The 20,425-nt window shown below is 40.0% G+C and overlaps 3 protein-coding genes across 4 annotated transcripts in view; 1 reads left to right on the top strand and 2 right to left on the bottom strand.

Annotated features, from left to right (window-relative positions):
* Positions 1 to 20,425, top strand: part of vps35l (VPS35 endosomal protein sorting factor like) — a 43,700-nt gene that overhangs the window by 2,189 nt on the left and 21,086 nt on the right. For both annotated transcript variants that reach the window (XM_059325010.1, XM_059325011.1), the window contains exons 4-14: positions 976 to 1,095; positions 1,189 to 1,213; positions 2,683 to 2,762; positions 3,535 to 3,663; positions 4,809 to 4,893; positions 4,980 to 5,036; positions 6,769 to 6,865; positions 7,689 to 7,736; positions 8,000 to 8,093; positions 8,848 to 9,048; positions 19,823 to 19,869. In XM_059325010.1, the coding sequence (XP_059180993.1) occupies positions 976 to 1,095; positions 1,189 to 1,213; positions 2,683 to 2,762; positions 3,535 to 3,663; positions 4,809 to 4,893; positions 4,980 to 5,036; positions 6,769 to 6,865; positions 7,689 to 7,736; positions 8,000 to 8,093; positions 8,848 to 9,048; positions 19,823 to 19,869 (983 nt within the window). The remainder of the gene's footprint in view (positions 1 to 975; positions 1,096 to 1,188; positions 1,214 to 2,682; positions 2,763 to 3,534; positions 3,664 to 4,808; positions 4,894 to 4,979; positions 5,037 to 6,768; positions 6,866 to 7,688; positions 7,737 to 7,999; positions 8,094 to 8,847; positions 9,049 to 19,822; positions 19,870 to 20,425) is intronic.
* Positions 10,943 to 14,029, bottom strand: LOC131959794 (tripartite motif-containing protein 16-like). Its single transcript, XM_059325014.1, has one exon. The coding sequence runs from the start codon at positions 13,518 to 13,520 to the stop codon at positions 11,850 to 11,852; it is 1,671 nt and encodes a 556-aa protein (XP_059180997.1). The 5' UTR covers positions 13,521 to 14,029; the 3' UTR covers positions 10,943 to 11,849.
* Positions 16,865 to 18,658, bottom strand: LOC131959801 (tripartite motif-containing protein 16-like). Its single transcript, XM_059325020.1, has one exon. It carries the CDS (start codon positions 18,575 to 18,577, stop codon positions 16,913 to 16,915), a length of 1,665 nt encoding a protein of 554 aa, XP_059181003.1. The 5' UTR covers positions 18,578 to 18,658; the 3' UTR covers positions 16,865 to 16,912.

Below are 20,425 nucleotides of genomic sequence, written 5' to 3' on the forward strand. Positions count from 1 at the left end.
TTTACTCAAGTACTGTACTTAAGTACAATTTTGAGGTACTTGTACTTTACTTGAGTATTTCCATTTTATGTAACTTTATACTTTTTACTCCACTACATTTAGCCAGCAGCTTTAGTTACTTTTCAGATTCAACATGAAAAAATACCATATATTTAATATGATTACACATTTATAAAACATAACAGTGTGTTAAGTAATTAACATTAGTCCTATCTGGACAACAGTAAAATGATACAAACATAAATGCATCAATACAAATAATCTTATAATATATTTAGAATACATAAAACAATCTGAGTGGGTTCATTCTGCATAACGAGTACTTTTACTTTTGATACTTTTGTACTTTTACTTCAGTAAGTTTTGAATGCAGGACTTTTACTTGTAGTGGAGTCATTTCACAGTGTTTTATTAGTACTTTTACTTAAGTAAGGGATCTGAATACTTCTTCCACCACTGTATATATATATATATATATTTATATATTTATATGTATATATATACATATATATATATACATATAGGGGTCAGTTAACAACGACACTCTGGCTAATGCTGAGATTTAATTAAAAAATGGGTAAAAATATTGGGAGAAAAGATGATACCTAAACTGTTTTTTGTTTTTGTTTTTTTTAACTCTTTATTCATAGATAATTTTCATCTTTTATGGACAAATACAAAACATTGAACAATTACACATATTCAAAGTCCGGGGGAGATCAGTAGAACCAAAAGACTAAATATATATATATATATGTGTGTGTGTGTGTGTGTGTGTGTGTGTACAGGGGTTAGTTTACCTGGTTAAATAAAGGATTTATATATATATTTATACATATATATAAATATCAGTCAGATACCGACACTCAGGAAAACGCTGAAATTAAATAGAAAAATGGGTAAAAATATTGGGAGACCAGATGAAACCTACAGCATTGTTTTCTATATTGATATCTGTGGATATTGTGGTTGCAGGAGGTGGGCAGGAAGAGGAGGGAGAAGGAGGAGGAGGTGGTGGGAGCAGACTTTGAACCCTGGTCCTCTAAACGAGGAGAGATCCTGTCCAGGTTCACCACCACAGAGAAGCTCTCCATCGTGAGTCAGTCAGCAGTAATATCATGTGATGCTGCAGGAGGTTCACCAGCACTCATCTCATTATCTCATTATCTGCTCTTTGTGTCCTCATAGAACCTGTTCATGGGCTCTGATCGAGGTAAGGGCTCACTCTGTTCCCTAGCAACCGGATATTAAACCCTCCGGGACAGGAGACACTGTTAGAAACCAGCTAGTTAACATAACAGTCAGTCAGTTAGTCAGTTAGTTAGTTAGTTAGTTAGTTAGTTAGTTAGTTAGATAATCAGTTAGTTAGTTAGTTAGTTAGTTAGTTAGTCAGTTAGTCAGTCAGTCAGTTAGTCAGTTAGTTAGTTAGTTAGTTAGTTAGTTAGTTAGTTAGATAATCAGTTAGTTAGTTAGTTAGTTAGTTAGTTAGTTAGTCAGTTAGTCAGTCAGTCAGTTAGTCAGTTAGTTAGTTAGTTAGATAATCAGTCAGTCAGTCAGTCAGTCAGTCAGTCAGTCAGTCAGTCAGTCAGTCAGTCAGTCAGTTAGTTAGTTAGTTAGTTAGTTAGATAATCAGTTAGTCAGTTAGTTAGTTAGTTAGTTAGATAATCAGTTAGTTAGTCAGTCAGTCAGTCAGTTAGTTAGTTAGTTATATAGTCAGTCAGTCAGTCAGTCAGTCAGTTAGTTAGTTAGTTAGTTAGTTAGTTAGTTAGTCAGTTAGTCAGTTAGTCAGTCAGTTAGTCAGTTAGTTAGTTAGTTAGTTAGTTAGTTAGTTAGTTAGTTAGATAATCAGTTAGTCAGTTAGTTAGTTAGTTAGTTAGATAATCAGTTAGTTAGTCAGTCAGTCAGTCAGTTAGTTAGTTAGTTATATAGTCAGTCAGTCAGTCAGTCAGTCAGTTAGTTAGTTAGTTAGTTAGTTAGTTAGTCAGTCAGTCAGTCAGTCAGTTAGTTAGTTAGTTAGTTAGTTAGATAATCAGTTAGTCAGTTAGTTAGTTAGTTAGTTAGATAATCAGTTAGTTAGTCAGTCAGTCAGTCAGTTAGTTAGTTAGTTATATAGTCAGTCAGTCAGTCAGTCAGTCAGTTAGTTAGTTAGTTAGTTAGTTAGTTAGTTAGTCAGTTAGTCAGTCAGTTAGTCAGTTAGTCAGTCAGTTAGTCAGTTAGTTAGTTAGTCAGTCAGTCAGTTAGTCAGTTAGTTAGTTAGTTAGTTAGTTGATTAGATAGTCAGTTAGTTAGTTATATAGTCAGTCAGTCAGTCAGTCAGTCAGTCAGTCAGTTAGTTAGTTAATCAGTTAGTTAGTCAGTCAGTCAGTCAGTCAGTCAGGTTCTTTAATGGAGCTCAGAGCAGATAAAGTCTGATGGTTTTCTCAGGAGAACAGAGCTGAAAGGAGAGTAAATATTGGACTGTAAATAAACCTTTTCTATGTGATATCACTGCACAAAGGTACACAGAAGGCTGTTTTCTTAAAGTAAAGTCACCTTTATGATAGTGGAGACAGTCATGACACGGTTATGACCTCTAACGGGAACATGTTGGCAGTCTCTTATTTTAGTCCTACAATAAACTTCTGTAGTCTGTGTGTGTTTTTACTGGTCGACTGCTAACCATCACTGCTGGTGTTGCTGCAGGAAAAGCTCCAAGTCCAGGATCATCTGCTGTTTCAGAGAAAGTTCGGACTCGTCTGGAGGAGCTGGATGATCTGGAGGAGGTCAGTTGTTCTCTAACCGTGGTTCTCAACCTTTTGGATAGAACGCTAAGCAGGATGTGACGTAGTACTGGACGCCACAACACGAGCGACATTTGTAAAAGCCAGCAAAGCAGTGTTGCCAACTTAGCAAGAGAGACTTTTCAGACCCCCTTAGAGACTTTTTTTTTTTTAAAGCGACTGGAGACAAATACAGAGACTTTTTCTTACTCTTCTTTTTGATCAAATCAAAGATGGCGGAAAATCCAATATGGCCGAAAAACCCCATTGAGGATGCATTGAGCTGGGATTGGCCCAATGGTTCCAGTGATACCTCGTTTGGGAAAAACGAGTTAATAAACATCAACTTTGACCTGTTGGTGGCGCTAGAGCTCTGGAGCTAGAGTTGATACACAGTATCACCACTTCAACCCAAGTAATGGGTGGTCTGCTGTTAAATTATTATAATATTGGGGAATTATTACATTATCAGGACTTGGGAAATGAAGGCTAACCTGATAATGTAATAACCTCCATTAATGTTATACTTTATTACATTATTGGTAAAAAAGTGTATTACATTATTGGGAAATGCACTTTATTACATTATCGGGAAGTTATTACATTATCAGGTTTTATTACATTTTCAATGCATTCAAGTACAGATTTTTATTACATTATCAGGTTCTACAGGCCTTAATGTTGGGAATTGCAGTTTCCTGGAAAAAGGCCCAAAAAATACAAAAAATGTAAAATAATTGAGAGCACTAAACGGACTCTGTTGCTATGGTTACAGGGTTCCCAGAGAGAGCTGCTGAACCTCTCCCAGCAGGACTACGCCAACCGCATCGAGGAGCTGAACCAGTCCCTGAAGGAGGCCTGGGCCTCGGACCAGAAGGTCAAAGCCCTGAAGATCGTCATCCAGGTGATCCAGCACCTCAAAACACTCATGAAACTCTTTGTTCTCTGTGTAGAATCATAGTAGACAGAGCTGCATACATATTATGGTTGTTTGGTATCATAACCTCTCACAAAGAAGTAGTTTGGGTATATTATACTTTTCCTGAACTGACAGAGTCTATTAAGTTTTGCAGTTGTTGGTTTTTGGTTCCTGATGTCCCTTGATCCTACAGGGATCACATAAACCAGGGGTCTCAAACATAAATTACCTGGGGACCGCTGGAGGCAGTATCAAAATGACCAAAAAAAGACACAAAATGACCAAAAAAGACACAAAATTACTAAAAAAAAAAAAGACACAAAATGACAAAAGAAGACACAAAATTACTACAAAAAGACACAAAATGACCAAAAAAGACACAAAATGACCAAAAAAGACACAAAATTACTAAAAAATACATAGAATTACCCAAAAAGACACAAAAATATTAAAAAAAGACACAAAATGACCAAAAAAGAGACACTAAATTACTAAAAAAGACACTAAATTATTTTAAAAAGACACAAAATGACCAAAAAAGAGACAAAATTATTAAAAGAGACACTAAATTATTTAAAAAAGTAATTAAAGGGACCTTCCACACACAACACAGTAAAGTGCCATTCATATAAAACTCACATTAAACTTTCATATCAAGGTGGGGGCCACAAAATATCGTCACGAGGGCCACAATTGGCCCGCGGGCCACCAGTTTGAGACCCCTGACATCAGCTAAATAGTTTAGGCCAAAATTGTGGTAAAATGTGTGTAATTTCTGGTTTAAAGAGGTCATGTGACCTCTGTGTTTATCAGAAAGATCCAACTTTGGGCTTAAATGAAAGCCATGGATGCTCCTTTACAATGACACCAAACAACCATTTATAATAGATTCACACATTGGAAAATTATAGACATTTCTAATATTGGGCGATTAATCAACCATTATGCGAATTAATCAATAATTATGACTGAACCGTAACTTTAACAGCTTGACATCCAGCAGAAATGGATTCAGCACAAAAACACACTATAGGAACAACCAAGAAAACACTTTGACCCCAAAATGCCTCCGTTTCTGAAGGTTTCTCCCAGGTTCGGTCCCGTCTATAAACTGTGATCTGTTGTTTCAGTGCTCCAAGCTTCTGTCCGACACGTCTGTGATCCAGTTCTACCCCAGCAAGTTTGTTCTCATCACTGATATCCTCGACACTTTCGGTAAAGTATCCTTGTAGTTGTCAGTTTAATAAAAAAAACAAAAACAAACATGTCATGTTTTCTGACTGTTTCTGTCCCGTCTGCAGGCCGGCTGGTGTACGACAGAATCTGGACCATGTGTTCAGACCCAAGACCTCTACCAGGTACACTCTTTACTCCAAAACTGGTATTTAACTCATTTAGCTCCTGCCGTGATGGAGACATTGGACCTCATTTATCAAACGAGCGTACGACAGAAAGTGTCATAGAAAATCTGTAAAGAAAAACACTTGACGACCAGCTAGATTTAAATTACAGCCTTGTGCGGGATTTATTGTACAAATCGTTTGCTAACGATCTCTTCTTCACGAGCCGCGGGGGCCGGAGGCTCTTCTTAACGAGCCGCGGGGGCCGGAGGCTCTTCTTAACAAGCCGCGGGGGCCGGAGGCTCTTCTTAACAAGCCGCGGGGGCCAGTGGCTCTTCTTAACGAGCCACAGGGGCCGGAGGCTCTTCTTAACGAGCCACGGGGGCCGGAGGCTCTTCTTAACGAGCCGCGGGGGCCGGAGGCTATTCTTAACGAGCCGCGGGGGCCGGAGGCTATTCCTAACTAGCCACGGGGGCCGGAGGCTCTTCTTAACGAGCCGCGGGGGCCGGTGGCTTCTTAACGAGACCAGAAACCAGTTTGTGGTTGCAGCTGTTGGACGTCAGCGTTTCACTTCCTGACTCTGAGAAATTCCTCTTCTTTTGGATTAAAACTGACTTTGAAACATTGTTTACCTCCTTCAACCAAAAAGCTGTGAAAACTTTAAGTCTGTGCTCCGAATGTAAAATATTCAGTCAACTTGTTTGAGTTTATAACTATAAGAACTTTTATTTCATAAACCTCCGTCGCTATGTATTTCTGTAAAATGTCTATTTCCTCCTGTTGTTATTTGTAACGGTGCACTTTGATAATAAAGCGACTTTAGGGGGAAAAAAATCCTCTTTTTGGCCGCATTGCGTCCTTCGGTGTCGTAAACTCTCGAGGTGAGCCTTTTGGATCAGCTATATATTATATATATTATTATATTATATATATATGATATATATTAGGGCGTGGTATTTAATTCTTTAAAGGCGAGAGACTCTGACCGGTGAAAACATTTTCATGCACTGGTCAATTTTGACATATTGTTATAGATTCGCATAGTTTTAACCCTTTAGTTTGGGGCTATTTTGTCGTTTTTTGACTCCTTTTCCTTCTGCCTGTATAAACGACTTAAAAAGTGTTTACCATGCCATGTTGGTATTGTTTTCAGCACAACCTCACCTATATGACCTGATTATTATTTTTTTCATTTTGACCAACATTTTTAGCACAAAAAATCACACTAAAACACACACAAAATTACAAATACACACATAAAAAAACATTTTTTTTTACAAAAACCCCCACATAAAACCCACTTAAAACACATTTTTTTTTTTTTTTACAAAAACCACCCAAAAAATTACATAAAACACACACAAAAACACACAAAAAATACACATAAAACACATAGAAAACACAAAAATGTACAAAAAACACAAAAAAAACCCCATTAAAGACAAAATACTGCATTAAAAATGCTGAATGCTAACTGCAAAATTTGAAAAAACTCTGCAAAAACTCACACTTAGTCGAGGTGTTTTTTTTTTTTACCTATGCTGAAAAAGAGTTAATGCACTAAATTGGACATGGAAACTTCTACAAAAAGCTGCCAGCTGCTTCGTTTCTACGTTGCAACGTCATGAAGAAGTCTGTTGTCAGACCAAATATACGCTCAGATCTGAGCTGGTTTCTACGCTGGTTTGATAAATGATGACTAGTGTCTCTGGCCGGTGTCTGACTTGTCTTTGTCTTCTTGTCTCCTCAGACTCGTTCACAGTGGACGACGTCAATGACACGGCCAAAGAGACGTGTCTCAACTGGTTCTTCAAGATCGCCTCCATCAGAGAGCTGCTGCCCAGACTGTATCCTCCAGCATGATCACGTCCACAACTAATGGACTTATGTCTTCCTCAGGCCTTTTGATGCCTTTTTATATTCAGTTTCACAATGTTAACCCTTTAAATGCCAGTTTCTTTACATAATGTCACAGAAAATGAATTATTTTCTGTATACTAAATGCTAGTGCTAACTTTTTTTCACTCTCAATTTGGTTGTATTGCATCAAACACTGCAGGTCACCAAAATACAGCAGCAATGACTAGGGGAAACAGGAAATAGCACGATTTGCCCCATACGGCAAACATGAGAAAATGACGGTGGACCTGAGAGCTCACAGCGCTGCAACTTAAGAAAACACAAGCAAATACACAAAACACAAGCAAACTGAGAAAACATCTTCATCAATATGACAACACAAGAGCAGCATATAGAAAAAAAAAGACCACAACACAACAGAAGTGTTTCCAGAGGACACTTAAAAGTGATGCACACGTCTGGACACGCTTGACATTATCACGTTATTTCAAGATAATTATAATTTCCCGATGTAACGTTATAACGATCATAGAGTGCTAACGTTAGCCGGCAATCTATAGCATGCTAACGTTAGCTACGATTGATAGCATGCTAATGTTAGCTGGTGATCAATAGCGTGCTAACATTAGCCGGCGATCGATAGCATGCTAATGTTTGCCGGTGAGCAACACTAAGACCAACTCAGTGCCGTTGAGAGAGACAAACTAAAAGGTGTTTCATTAATTTATTGGATTGTTTAACTGCAGTGTTATTGATCATCAGAGATGTTCTCTTTACTTCTGTATTTGTGACTCTTTGACCTGTGAACAGATATGTTGAAGCTGCTATTCTCAAGTGCAACCGCTTCCTGAACAAAAGGTCAGTTGGCTTCATTAGTTATTCTCTGATTCCCTTTAGAGCTCTACGTAAATTACATTCAGCTTCAGTGTGTGTTTGATATTGTGCCAGACTTGTTCCAATAACTTAGTTTAGAAATATTACATTTCTATGACGTCACGCACATATTTATTCTCAGATCAGACGTGTATGTAATGTGGTTACTTGGGATATATTAGTTCCAGTTGACCAACTAAAGAGCCGTTCTGCTTTCTGTCCCTTTTCTTCTTTTACCAACCACCCAGTGGGATCCAGGAGACGCTGCCTCGGCTGACGGCCATGATCAGAGGGATCGGAGACCCGCTGGTGGCAGCGTACGCCAGAGCTTACCTCTGCAGGGTGAGACACACTGAGACAAAAAACAAATTACTGTCCTAATCTGACTATAACTGGACAACTGAAGAGCATGTAAACGTGTTAGTCCGACTGATGTCGGAGTTCTCCAACTGTACCCGGTCGCGTTAGCCGATCTCGTTAGCTGGTCACGTTACCCGGTCGCGTTACCCGGTCGCGTTAGCCGGTCACATTAGCAGGTCACGTTAGCCGGTCGTGTTAGCCCCTCACGTTAGCAGGTCGCGTTAGCGGGTCGCGTTAGCCCGTCGCGTTAGCCCGTCGCGTTAGCCGGTTACGTTAGCCGGTTACGTTAGCCGGTTACGTTAGCCGGTTACGTTAGCCAGTCGTGTTAGCCCCTCACGTTAGCCCGTCACTTTAGCCCATCACGTTAGCAGGTCACGTTAGCCTGTCACGTTAGTCCTTCACGTTAGTCCTTCACGTTAGCCCGTCACGTTAGCCCGTCACGTTAGCCTGTCACTTTAGCCCGTCACTTTAGCCCATCACATTAGCAGGTCACGTTAGCCTGTCATGTTAGTCCTTCGCGTTAGCCTGTCACGTTAGCCGGTCACATTAGCAGGTCACGTTAGCCCGTCACGTTAGCCGGTCACATTAGCCTGTCACGTTAGCCCATCATGTTAGCCGATCACATTAGCCGGTCGCAGTAGCCGGACAATAGACACATCTGTCAGCTAATTTTTCACACTCTGTTTGTTTCTGTTTGCACAGCTGAATTAATTCTGATCTTGTTGAATCTGTCCAGGTGGGGATGGAAGTGGCCCCTCACCTGAAGGACAGTCTGAACCGAAACTTCTTCGACCTGCTGGGAACCTTCCGGCAGGTCAGCGGGGAGAGCGTCCAGAACCAGCTGGTCCTGCAGAGGGTGGAGGTCCCCGAGTACCTGACGCTTTATTCACCTGCCATTAACTGGATCCTGCAGTGTATCGCCTACCGAGCTCCAGAGGTACACACACACACACACACACACACACACACACACTCTTTCACACACTTTGTTAGCTGGGATTAGGGCTGTTCCATATCGTATCGTTCACGATTATACCAGTATATTTTTTTTGTGGGTAAAAAAGTGCATATGATGATATTGTCAACATTCCTACTTGTTGCCGTAATGACGTAAGAGTTTCCTGTTCACTGCTGCTTGTTAGGACCCGTTCACTGCTGTTTGTTAGGGTCCGTTCACTGCTGCTTGTTAGGGCCCGTTTACTGTTGCTTGTTAGGACCCATTTACTGCTGTTTGTTAGGGCCCGTTCACTGCTGCTTGTTAGGACCCGTTCACTGCTGTTTGTTAGGGCCCGTTCACTGCTGCTTGTTAGGGCCCGTTTACTGTTGCTTGTTAGGACCCATTTACTGCTGTTTGTTAGGGCCCGTTCACTGCTGCTTGTTAGGGCCCGTTTACTGTTGCTTGTTAGGACCCATTTACTGCTGCTTGTTAGGGCCCGTTTACTGTTGCTTGTTAGGACCCATTTACTGCTGTTTGTTAGGGCCCGTTCACTGCTGCTTGTTAGGGCCCGTTTACTGTTGCTTGTTAGGACCCATTTACTGCTGCTTGTTAGGGCCCGTTCACTGCTGCTTGTTAGGACCCATTCACTGCTGCTTGTTAGGACCCGTTCGTTGCTGCTTGTTAGGACCCGTTCATTGCTGCTTGTTAGGACCCATTTAATGCTGCTTGTTAGGGCCCGTTCACTGCTGCTTGTTAGGACCCATTTACTGCTGCTTGTTAGGGCCCGTTCACTGCTGCTTGTTAGGGCCCGTTCACTGCTGCTTGTTAGGGCTCGTTCACTGCTGCTTGTTAGGGCCCGTTTACTGCTGCTTGTTAGGGCCCGTTCACTGCTGCTTGTTAGGACCCGTTCACTGCTGCTTGTTAGGGCCCGTTTACTGCTGCTTGTTAGGGCCCGTTTACTGCTGCTTGTTAGGGCCCGTTCACTGCTGCTTGTTAGGGCCCGTTCACTGCTGCTTGTTAGGACCCGTTCACTGCTGCTTGTTAGGGCCCGTTTACTGCTGCTTGTTAGGGCCTGTTTACTGCTGCTTGTTAGGGCCCGTTCACTGCTGCTTGTTAGGGCCCGTTTACTGCTGCTTGTTAGGGCCTGTTTACTGCTGCTTGTTAGGGCTTGTTTACTGCTGCTTGTTAGGGCCCGTTTACTGCTGCTTGTTAGGGCCTGTTTACTGCTGCTTGCAGCCCTAGTTTTGCATTTATTCTTGGACTTATGTACTTAATTGTAATTTAAATTATTGTATTATCATTATCATATTATTTATCATTTTCTAAATGTGTTTTTTTTTAAGACTTTACCTGATGACACACTTCATCATAAATGAAAACATTTATGAAGAAAATAATAAAGAAAATAAGAGGTTAAAATACAAAGTGAAAATAATGAAAAAAATATATTTTTATTTTTGCATTTATGTTTTATTTGTAGTTAAAAGATTTAGTTATGTTTCTGAAGTGGAGCCTGGTCGTTCACAAATAAAAATTAATAAATATGATGAATAAAATATATTTATATTCCTGCCGCTGTAAATGTTGCAGATCAACTCAAAGAAAAAGCAGAAGATGAATGTTGTTGTTCCACAGTTTGTCCAGCAGGGAGCGCTGTGGGATCAACTCTTCACAGCTGAGACACTGTCCAGCTGCATGATGGGAAATGTAGGATCCAGTGTTTCTGGAGGCAAATAATCCTACTTTTCTCCATGTTTTCTCTAATAAAATGTGTAATGGAGAATGGAGAAAGTTTGGTCAAAGTGCTGCACAAGTGGAGATTTCTGCCTCACAGATTGAGAGAAAACTCAACAAACAAACAAACAAACAAACAGACAAACAAACATTTTTAAGATTATTTATTTTTTAACTGAACAAAAACTCTAAAATTACAGACACTTTCTGTAAATTAAAAACCCAACTGTTACTTTAAGTTTTACACCAATAATAACAAACTCCAAAAAAATATGTACAATAATATTTCTACAATATTTCTTCTGCTTATTTAAATCACATACAAATAAACATAAAATGACAATAATTATCTTTAATTAAATATATGCAGCTCATTATTAACAACACAACTGTTAATTCAAGTTTAAAGCCGATAAAAACAAATTACATTCATTTCAGATTTTTGTACCAGAAAGTTTCTGTATTATTTCTACAGTTTACTTCTACTTTAAAATTACAATAAATATCTGTAATTAAAAAGTTTTCTTTGAAATTGTAATGATGTTCTTATTAGTTTTATATTTATGTTTACTTTTACATTAAAACACTGATACACCTGATTTTACAGAAAATACCATTTTTACAGTAGTTTTTTATTTGCATTTTTTTATTATAAGAATTAGAACTTTAAGAAAAGTTACTGTATTATTTACACAGTATTTTTGTTGAATAAAACATCTGAATAAAAAAAGAACAGTAAATAACAATGGTTATCTCTGATTAATTTTGTTGTTCATTGAAGGTTGTAATTTAATTAAAATGCAAAGTTGAGAATCCAGTAAAATGTTAAACTTACAGATTTCACAGTGAATCTTCCCCAGTTGATTACTGACCTGTTTAAATATGTAAATGAGGCGTTATCCAACGTTAACTTTTGTTGAATTTAGGAGAAATCTACGGACGCAAATAAACAAAGTGAAGTTAAAGAAACATGTTCTCTTTCCACCAGTCTGAAAGAAGCACAATATTTAGATTTAACCTGGAGTCTGAAGAGTTTAACCTGCTGCTCTTTACATCACTTCTGATTATTATAGTTTAAAGAACTCAGCAGAGGCCCCCCATTCCTCAATAAAATCATAAATATTAACTCCAGCGTGGAGCGGCTGAGTGAACGTGGTCTGGACTCTGTGGAGGAGGGTCATGGTTTCAGAGATGTCATAGAAGGACAGAATACCTGCACTGTGATCCAGGTACACTCCCAGTCTGTAGGACGAACGACCTGAGATGGAAGTATAGACATTGTTGTACAGAAAGTAATACGTGTTATATGCACAACCTAACGCCCACGACTTGTTATTATATCCAAAACTGCAGTCACCTGACCTCCCTGCTCTGCTGATGTTCTTGTATGAGACTCCTAGATTAACTCCTGTCCCTCTCCACCCCACCTCCCAGTAACATCGTCCAGTCAGACTCTCTCTACTCAGGACCTGCCACACATCAAGGAATCTGTCTGGATGATCAGGATAACGCTGTTTTTGTCTCGTAAATGTAACTTCCCTGTTTCCGTTTGATAGTAACAGATCTCTGTTTACTGTGTTTGGATCCAGAGTGATTTCACGTGAATACTGTAAGAACTCAGCTCTGGTCTTTGGCTCTGCTGCCGGCAGTAAAACATCCACTTCAGTCAGTGAGACGTCTGTCCATTTGTCTCTCAGGACGTCCTGCAGTTTGTCTCTGACTCGTGACACGGCCGCTGTCACGTGGTCAAAGCGGCGGCAAGGACGGATCTGGATGCTGGATGTAGACGGGCTGAGTGCTGACAGTGAGGGGTAGCTGTGGAGAAACTGGTTGTGGTCCTCTGTGTTTGAGAGCTTCTTCAGTTCAGCGTCTTTCCTCTTCAGCTTTCTGATCTCCTGCTGCAGCTTCTCCTCCACCTCTTTGACTCCACTCACTTCAGTTTCCTGCTGGGATCTGACCTGCCGCTTCACCTCAGAGCTTCTTTTCTGCATGAGACGGATCAGCTCAGTGAACATCTTCCCACTGTCTTTCACTGCTTTATTAGCAGAGCGATTGATGGCCTCCAGCTCCTGTTGAAGCAGCTTCACATCTTTCTCTCTGTCCTGGATTCTCTGCTGGATGTTGAGTCGACTCACCTCCAGCTCTTTCTGCCTCTCGCTCCTTTCTGCTGCAGCTGAGACCGTGTCGTGGCCTTTATGTTGGTCCACAGAGCAGAGATAACAGATAGACTGCCGATCGGTCCGGCAGAACATCTTCATCACCTCATCGTGCTGAGAGCAGATGTTCTCCTGCAGCTTCTCGGAGGGCTCCACCAGCTTGTGTTTCTTTAATGGAGGTGATTCGTAATGAGGCTGGAGGTGTTTCTCACAGTACGAGGCCAGACACTGCAGACAGGACTTGAAGGCTTTCAGTTTTCTCCCAGTGCAGACATCACAGGCCACATCTCCAGGTCCAGCATAGCAGTGGTCAGCAGGAGCAGCTTGGAGTCCAGTCTTCTTCAGCTGCTCCACTAAATCTGCTAACATGGTGTTTTTCTCCAGCTTTGGCCTTGGTGTGAAGATCTTCCTGCACTGAGGGCAGCTGTAGACCAGTTTCTGATCCTCTCCATCCCAGTGGCTGTTAATACACTTCATACAGTAGTTGTGTCCACAGGAAAGACTCACCGGATCCTTCAGGAGATCCAGACAGATCGAACAAGAGAAACTCTCCCGGTCCAGCTGAACTCCTTTCTGCGCCATTTCACCTCTCAGAGACGAAGCCCGTCTGTGTCTGACTTCCTGATAAATGAAACTGGTCTGAGCTCTGATCTGAACAACATGTGGAGGAGGTGGAGCCTGTCAGCTCTGCAGGCTACACCCATCCTTATGACTTCAGATCTGAAGGGGAGGGAACAGGAAGTGTCTGCAGAGAGAGAGAGAGAGCAGAGAGAGGAGGGGGAGGACGAAGAGCTGCACTCTAACTTTCAGATATGTTTCCGTGTTCAAATAGAGCTGCAGTTAAAACCTTCTCCCCAGTTTCAACACTCCTCTGTTTCTATGTTCACTTTCATACATGATTCATTAAGTTTCCAGGTTTCATGTTTTATTGGAGGGAAATAAATAACCCGTAGTTATTTTCTCCTGAAATCGTATTTGTTGTTACACAACACAGGGAGGCGTTATCAGGCTTTTCTACATTCCAGGACGAGGAGCAGCACGTCAAGTTTGAACTTTGTTTGCTCATTCAAATGAAGCTTCAGTTAACCCCTTAGAGGGCCATAGAGTAGCATTTTGTCAAGAACTTTTGACATGTAGTACATTTGTATATTTTTTTGCAATTGTACGAAAGCGCTTGTGTTGCCTGTTGAGAAACCCCTTATTGTGAATCTAGTGTCTCAGCCATCCATCCTCTGAATGCTCCAGGTCTCTAGTTAGGGCCCGAGCACTGGGTTAGTGGGGTACCTATTGTATCCACAAGGATTATTTAGGGCCCGAGCACTGAGTTAGTGGGGTACCTATTGTATCCACAAGGATTATTTTTTAGGTCCCAAGCACTGAGTTAGTGGGGAACCTATTGTATCCACAAGGATTATTTTTAGGGCCCGAGCACTGAATTAGTGGGGAACCTGTTGTATCCACAAGGATTATTTTTTAGGTCCCGAGCACTGAGTTAGTGGGGAACCTGTTGTATCCACAAGGATTATTTTTTAGGGCCCGAGCACTGACTCAGTCAGTGAGGGACCTATTGTATCAGCAAGGATTATTTTTTTCTTACTTCTTTTTCTTATTTTATCACTTTGGAGGAAAAAATAGGTGCTTGGGCAAGCTTTTGTCTTGTTATTGCATGCTGTTGCCGTGGTGACCATCCACGCCGTGAAACAGGAAGTTGTTGTAACTTCGCCATACATTGTCCAGTCTGCCCCAAATGTGTTATGATTCACAAGGGTCCATGCCTGAACACATCCCTATCTCAAAATGCAGTAAAAGTCATAGCGCCCCCTACTGACAACAGGAAATCAGCTTCATACTACAAACTTCATCTGATTTACAGTTTCGATGTCTGAAACTACCGCAGTGCCTGCCAGCGACCGGCCAGCTCCCCGACACGCATTGGGTGCGAGGGCCCATTCACTGCTGCTTGTTAGGGCCCGTTCACTGCTGCTTGCAGCCCTAGTTTTGCATTTATTCTTGCACTTATGTACTTAATTGTAATTTAAATGAATGTATTATCAATTATTTTTTCAAATGTATTTATTTATTTGAGGACTTTACCTGATGACACACTTCATTATGAATGTAATAATGTATAAAGAAAATAATCAATAAATAAATAAATAAATAAGAGGTTAAAATACAAAGTGAAAATAATAAATTAAAAAATATTTATTTTTGCATTTATGTTTTATTTGTAGTTAAACTCATGCTGCTGTGAATGTTGCAGATCAAGTCAAAGAAAAAGCAGAAGATGAATGTTGTTGTTCCACAGTTTGTCCAGCAGGGAGCGCTGTGGGATCAACTTTTCACAGCTGAGACACTGTCCAGCTGCATGATGGGAAATGTAGGATCCAGTGTTTCTGGAGTAAAATAATCCTACTTTTCTCCATGTTTTCTCTATTAAAATGTGTATAAATCAGACGATGAATGATTGATGAACAAAGCTCAGCTCAGAATGGAGAAAGTTTGGTCAAAGTGCTGCTCAAGTGGTGATTTCTGCCTCACAGATTGAGGGAAAACTCGAGGACAAACAAACAAACAAACATTTTTAAGATTGTTTATTTTTTAACTGAACAAAAACTCTAAAATTAAAGACACTTTTTGTAAATTAAAAACCCAACTATTACTTTAAGTTTTACACCAATAATAACAAACTCCAAAAAATACACAATTTTTCATCTGCTTATTTAAATCACATACAAATAAACATAAAATACCAATAATTATCTCTAATTAAATATATGCAACTCATTATTAACAAAACAACTGTTAATTCAAGTTTAAAGCTGATAAAAACAAATTACATTTATTTTAGATTTTAATAGTACAAGAAAGTTTCTGTATTATTTCTACAGTTTACTTCTACTTTAAAATTACAATAATTATCTGTAATTAAATATGTAGCTCACTATATAAGGGTTTAGATCCACAATAACAATTGAATGTTTTCTTTGAAATTTTAATGTCATTCTTATTAGTTTTATATTTATGTTTACTTTTACTTTAAAACACAGATACACCTGATTTTACAGAAAATACAATTTTTACAGTAGTTTTTTTATTTGCATTTTTTATTAAAGTTACAGATATTATCTGTAAATTAACATGACAATTTTTATTTTAAGTATCATGCCTATAATAGTTAATATTTATTTCTCTTTTATTTATTTATATTTTTTACAGGAAAGTTACTGTTATTTTAGCTTTTTACTTTAAATTAGTTTTTAAGGAAAAAAAGGTAAAATTACAAAAATGAAATGAAATTAAATATGTAGCTATGTGGGTTTATATCCACACTAATAATTTAATGTTTTTCTAACTTAAGTATTTTTACATTTCATCTTTTTGAACAGTTTTGTATTAATGGGTACTTTTAAATGCCTTTTTAAGGAAAATACATTTTTTTGCACTTTTCACATTTTTTAAGTTTTTTGATTTTTATAGACATTATTTGTAAATTGTTATTTTAAGTTTATTATAAGAATAAGAACTTTAAGAAAAGTGACCGTATTATTTACACAATATTTTTGTTGATTTCCTGAATAAAAAAGAACAGTAAATAACAATGGTGAATACTGATTAATTTTGTTGCTCATTGAAGGTTTATGGTCGTACAAACTGTAATTTAATTTAATTTAATTGTAAAGTTGAGAATCCAGTAAAATGTAAACTCACAGATTTCACCGTGAAACTTCCCCAGTTGATTACTGACCTGAAGACAATTATTTTTAAGTTTTCTGTTTAAATATGTAAATGAGGCGTTATCTAACGTTAACTTTTGTTGAATTTAGGAGAAATCTACAGACTCAAATAAACAAAGTGAAGTTTAAGAAACATGTTCTCTTTCCACCTGTCTGAAAGAAGCACAACATTTAGATTTAACCTGGAATCTGAAGAGTTTAACCTGCTTCTCTTTACAGTACTTCTGTTTATTTGAGTTAAAAGAACTCAGCAGAGGCTCCCCGTTCCTCAATAAAATCATGAATATTAACTCCAGCGTGGAGCGGCTGAGTGAACGTGGTCTGGACTCTGTGGAGGAGGGTCATGGTTTTAGATATGTTGTAGAAGGACAGAATACCTGCTCTGTGATCCAGGAACACTCCCACTCTGGAGGACCGAGGACCTGAGACGGGAGTATGGCCATTGTTGCACAGAAAGTGATACTTGTTATATGTACAACCTAACACCCACGACTTGTTATTATATCCAAACAGACAGTCTCCTAACCATCCTACTCTGCTGATGTTCTTGTATGAGACTGCTAGATAAACTCCATCCCCTCTCCACTCCATCTCCCAGTAGCAACGTCCAGTCAGACTCTCTCTACTCAGGACCTGCCACAGATCAGTGAATCTGTCTGGATGATCAGGATAAGGCTGTTTTTGACTTGTATATGTAACTTTCCTGTTCCCGTCTGATAGTAACAGACCTGTGTTTACTGTGTTTGGATCCAGAGTGATTTGACGTGAATACTGTAAGAACTCAGCTCTGGTCTTTGGCTCTGCTGCCGGCAGTAAAACATCCACTTCAGTCAGTGAGACGTCTGTCCATTTGTCTCTCAGGACGTCCTGCAGTTTGTCTCTGACTCGTGACACGGCCGCTGTCACGTGGTCAAAGCGGCGGCGAGGACGGATCTGGATGCTGGATGTAGACGGGCTGAGTGCTGACAGTGAGGGGTAGCTGTGGAGAAACTGGTTGTGGTCCTCTGTGTTTGAGAGCTTCTTCAGTTCAGCGTCTTTCCTCTTCAGCTCTCTGATCTCCTGCTGCAGCTTCTCCTCCACCTCTTTGACTCCACTCACTTCAGTTTCCTGCTGGGATCTGACCTGCCGCTTCACCTCAGAGCTTCTTTTCTGCATGAGACGGATCAGCTCAGTGAACATCTTCCCACTGTCTTTCACTGCTTTATTAGCAGAGCGATTGATGTTCTGCAGCTCCTGTTGAAGCAGCTTCACATCTTTCTCTCTGTCCTGGATTCTCTGCTGGATGTTGAGTCGACTCACCTCCAGCTCTTTCTGCCTCTCGCTCCTTTCTGCTGCAGCTGAGACCGTGTCGTGGCCTTTATGTTGGTCCACAGAGCAGAGATAACAGATAGACTGCCGATCGGTCCGGCAGAACATCTTCATCACCTCATCGTGCTGAGAGCAGATGTTCTCCTGCAGCTTCTCGGAGGGCTCCACCAGCTTGTGTTTCTTCAATGGAGGTGATTCATAATGAGGTTGGAGGTGTTGCTCACAGTACGAGGCTAGACACTGCAGACAGGACTTGAAGGCTTTCAGTTTTCTCCCAGTGCAGACATCACAGGCCACATCTCCAGGTCCAGCATAGCAGTGGTCAGCAGGAGCAGCTTGGAGTCCAGTCTTCTTCAGCTGCTCCACTAAATCTGCTAACATGGTGTTTTTCTCCAGTTTGGGCCTCGTTGTGAAGGTCTTCCTGCACTGAGGGCAGCTGTAGACCAGTTTCTGATCCTCTCCATCCCAGTGGCTGTTAATACACTTCATACAGTAGTTGTGTCCACAGGAAAGAGCCACAGGATCCTTCAGTAGATCCAGACAGATCGAACAAGAGAAACTCTCGCGGTCCAGCTGAACTCCTTTCTGCGCCATTTCACCTCTCAGAGAAGAAGTCCGTCTGTGTCTGACTTCCTGATAAATGAAACTGGTCTGAGCTCTGATCTGAACAACATGTGGAGGAGGTGGAGCCTGTCAGCTCTGCAGGCTACACCCATCCTTATGACTTCAGATCTGAAGGGGAGGGAACAGGAAGTGTCTGCAGAGAGAGCAGAGAGAGAGAGAGAGAGAGAGAGAGAGAGAGAGAGAGAGAGGAGGGGGAGGACGAAGAGCTGCTCTCTAACTTTCAGATATGTTTCCGTGTTCAAACAGAGCTGCAGTTAAAACCTGCTCCTCCTTTTCTATGTTCACTTTCATACATGATTCATTAAGTTTCCAGGTTTCATGTTTTATTGGAGAGAAATAAATAACCCGTAGTTATTTTCTCCTGAAATCGTATTTGTTGTTACACAACACAGGGAGGCGTTATCAGGCTTTTCTACATTCCAGGACAAGGAGCAGCACGACAAGTTTGAACTTTGTTTGCTCATTCAAATGAAGATCCGGTTAACCCCCTAGAGGGCCATAGAGTAGCATTTTGTCAAGAACTTTTGACATGTAGTAAATCTGTATATTTTTTTGCAATTGTACGAAATCGCTTGTGTTGTGTTGCCTGCTGAGAAACCCCTTATTGTGAATCTAGTGTCTCAGCCATCCATCCTCTGAATGCTCCAGGTCTCTAGTTAGGACCCGAGCACTGAGTTAGTGGGGAACCTATTGTATCCACAGGGATTATTATTTAGGGCCCGAGCACTGCGTTAGTGGGGTACCTGTTGTATCCACAGGGATTATTTAGGACCCGAGCACTGAGTTAGTGGGGTACCTATTGTATCCACAAGGATTATTTATTTTTAGGGCCCGAGCACTGACTCAGTCAGTGAGGGACCTATTGTATCAGCAAGGATTATTTTTCTTACTTCTTTTTCTTATTTTGTCACTTTGGAGGAAAAAAATAGGTGCTTGGGCTAGCTTTTGTCTTGTTATTGCATGCTGTTGCTGCTTTTTTATTTTGTTGTGTGATTTTTATTTATTTATACAGACTAAAAACATCATATTTTCTATATATTTTTCAGTATTTTGTAAGATCGTCAAGAATATTATGTGATAATCTTTTAGGGCTGTATCGCCCAGCCCTAGCTGGGATTCTTCAAACTGAAAGATGTTAATATGAGTCAGCAGGAAGTAGCTTCAGTGTAAAAGTCTGTCTTTATAAAGTGTTTTTAACGCTGTTTGTGTTTTCAGCCTCTGCTGACGGAGATGATGGAGAGATGTAAGAAGCTGGGGAACAAGTGAGTGAGACGCTGTGATAATAATTATTGTGTTAAGATAACAAGAAGTTCATGTTTTTATTTTCCTCAGGAGAAAAATATTCAGTCAGTCTATCTGGCTCATTCTACGGAAGCCCTGAGAAGCAAATGAGAAAAAAAAAAGAATTTGTGAAACGGGAAAGAAAAAAGTTTTTGAAAGTGAATTTTTAAGTTAATGATCAGTTTTTAAGTGTTTGTTGGTGTAATTCGGATGTTGACCACAAGGGGCTGAAGGGCACCGCTGCCTGAAAGCTTTCATGTTTTATTTCAGGTGAGTTTAAGTTCAGTGCACTCATAAAAAAAATAATAATAATAATATTATTATTATAAATTGTCTCAGGGCTTCCGTCCATTTCAGATCAGTTGAATCAAATCTTCACTGATCCTTATTAAGATTCAAAATTCAAATTCAAAACTCCTTTATTTCTCCCCGAGGGTGAGTCCAGTGAGTGTTATGTCTGATGGCTGTAGGAGAGAATAATAATAATAACAATAATAATAATAATAATAATAATAATAGGAGAGAAGGATCTTTTGT

This window comes from Centropristis striata, chromosome 21, assembly GCF_030273125.1.
Source record: "Centropristis striata isolate RG_2023a ecotype Rhode Island chromosome 21, C.striata_1.0, whole genome shotgun sequence".
In the NCBI taxonomy this organism is placed as follows: domain Eukaryota; kingdom Metazoa; phylum Chordata; class Actinopteri; order Perciformes; family Serranidae; genus Centropristis; species Centropristis striata.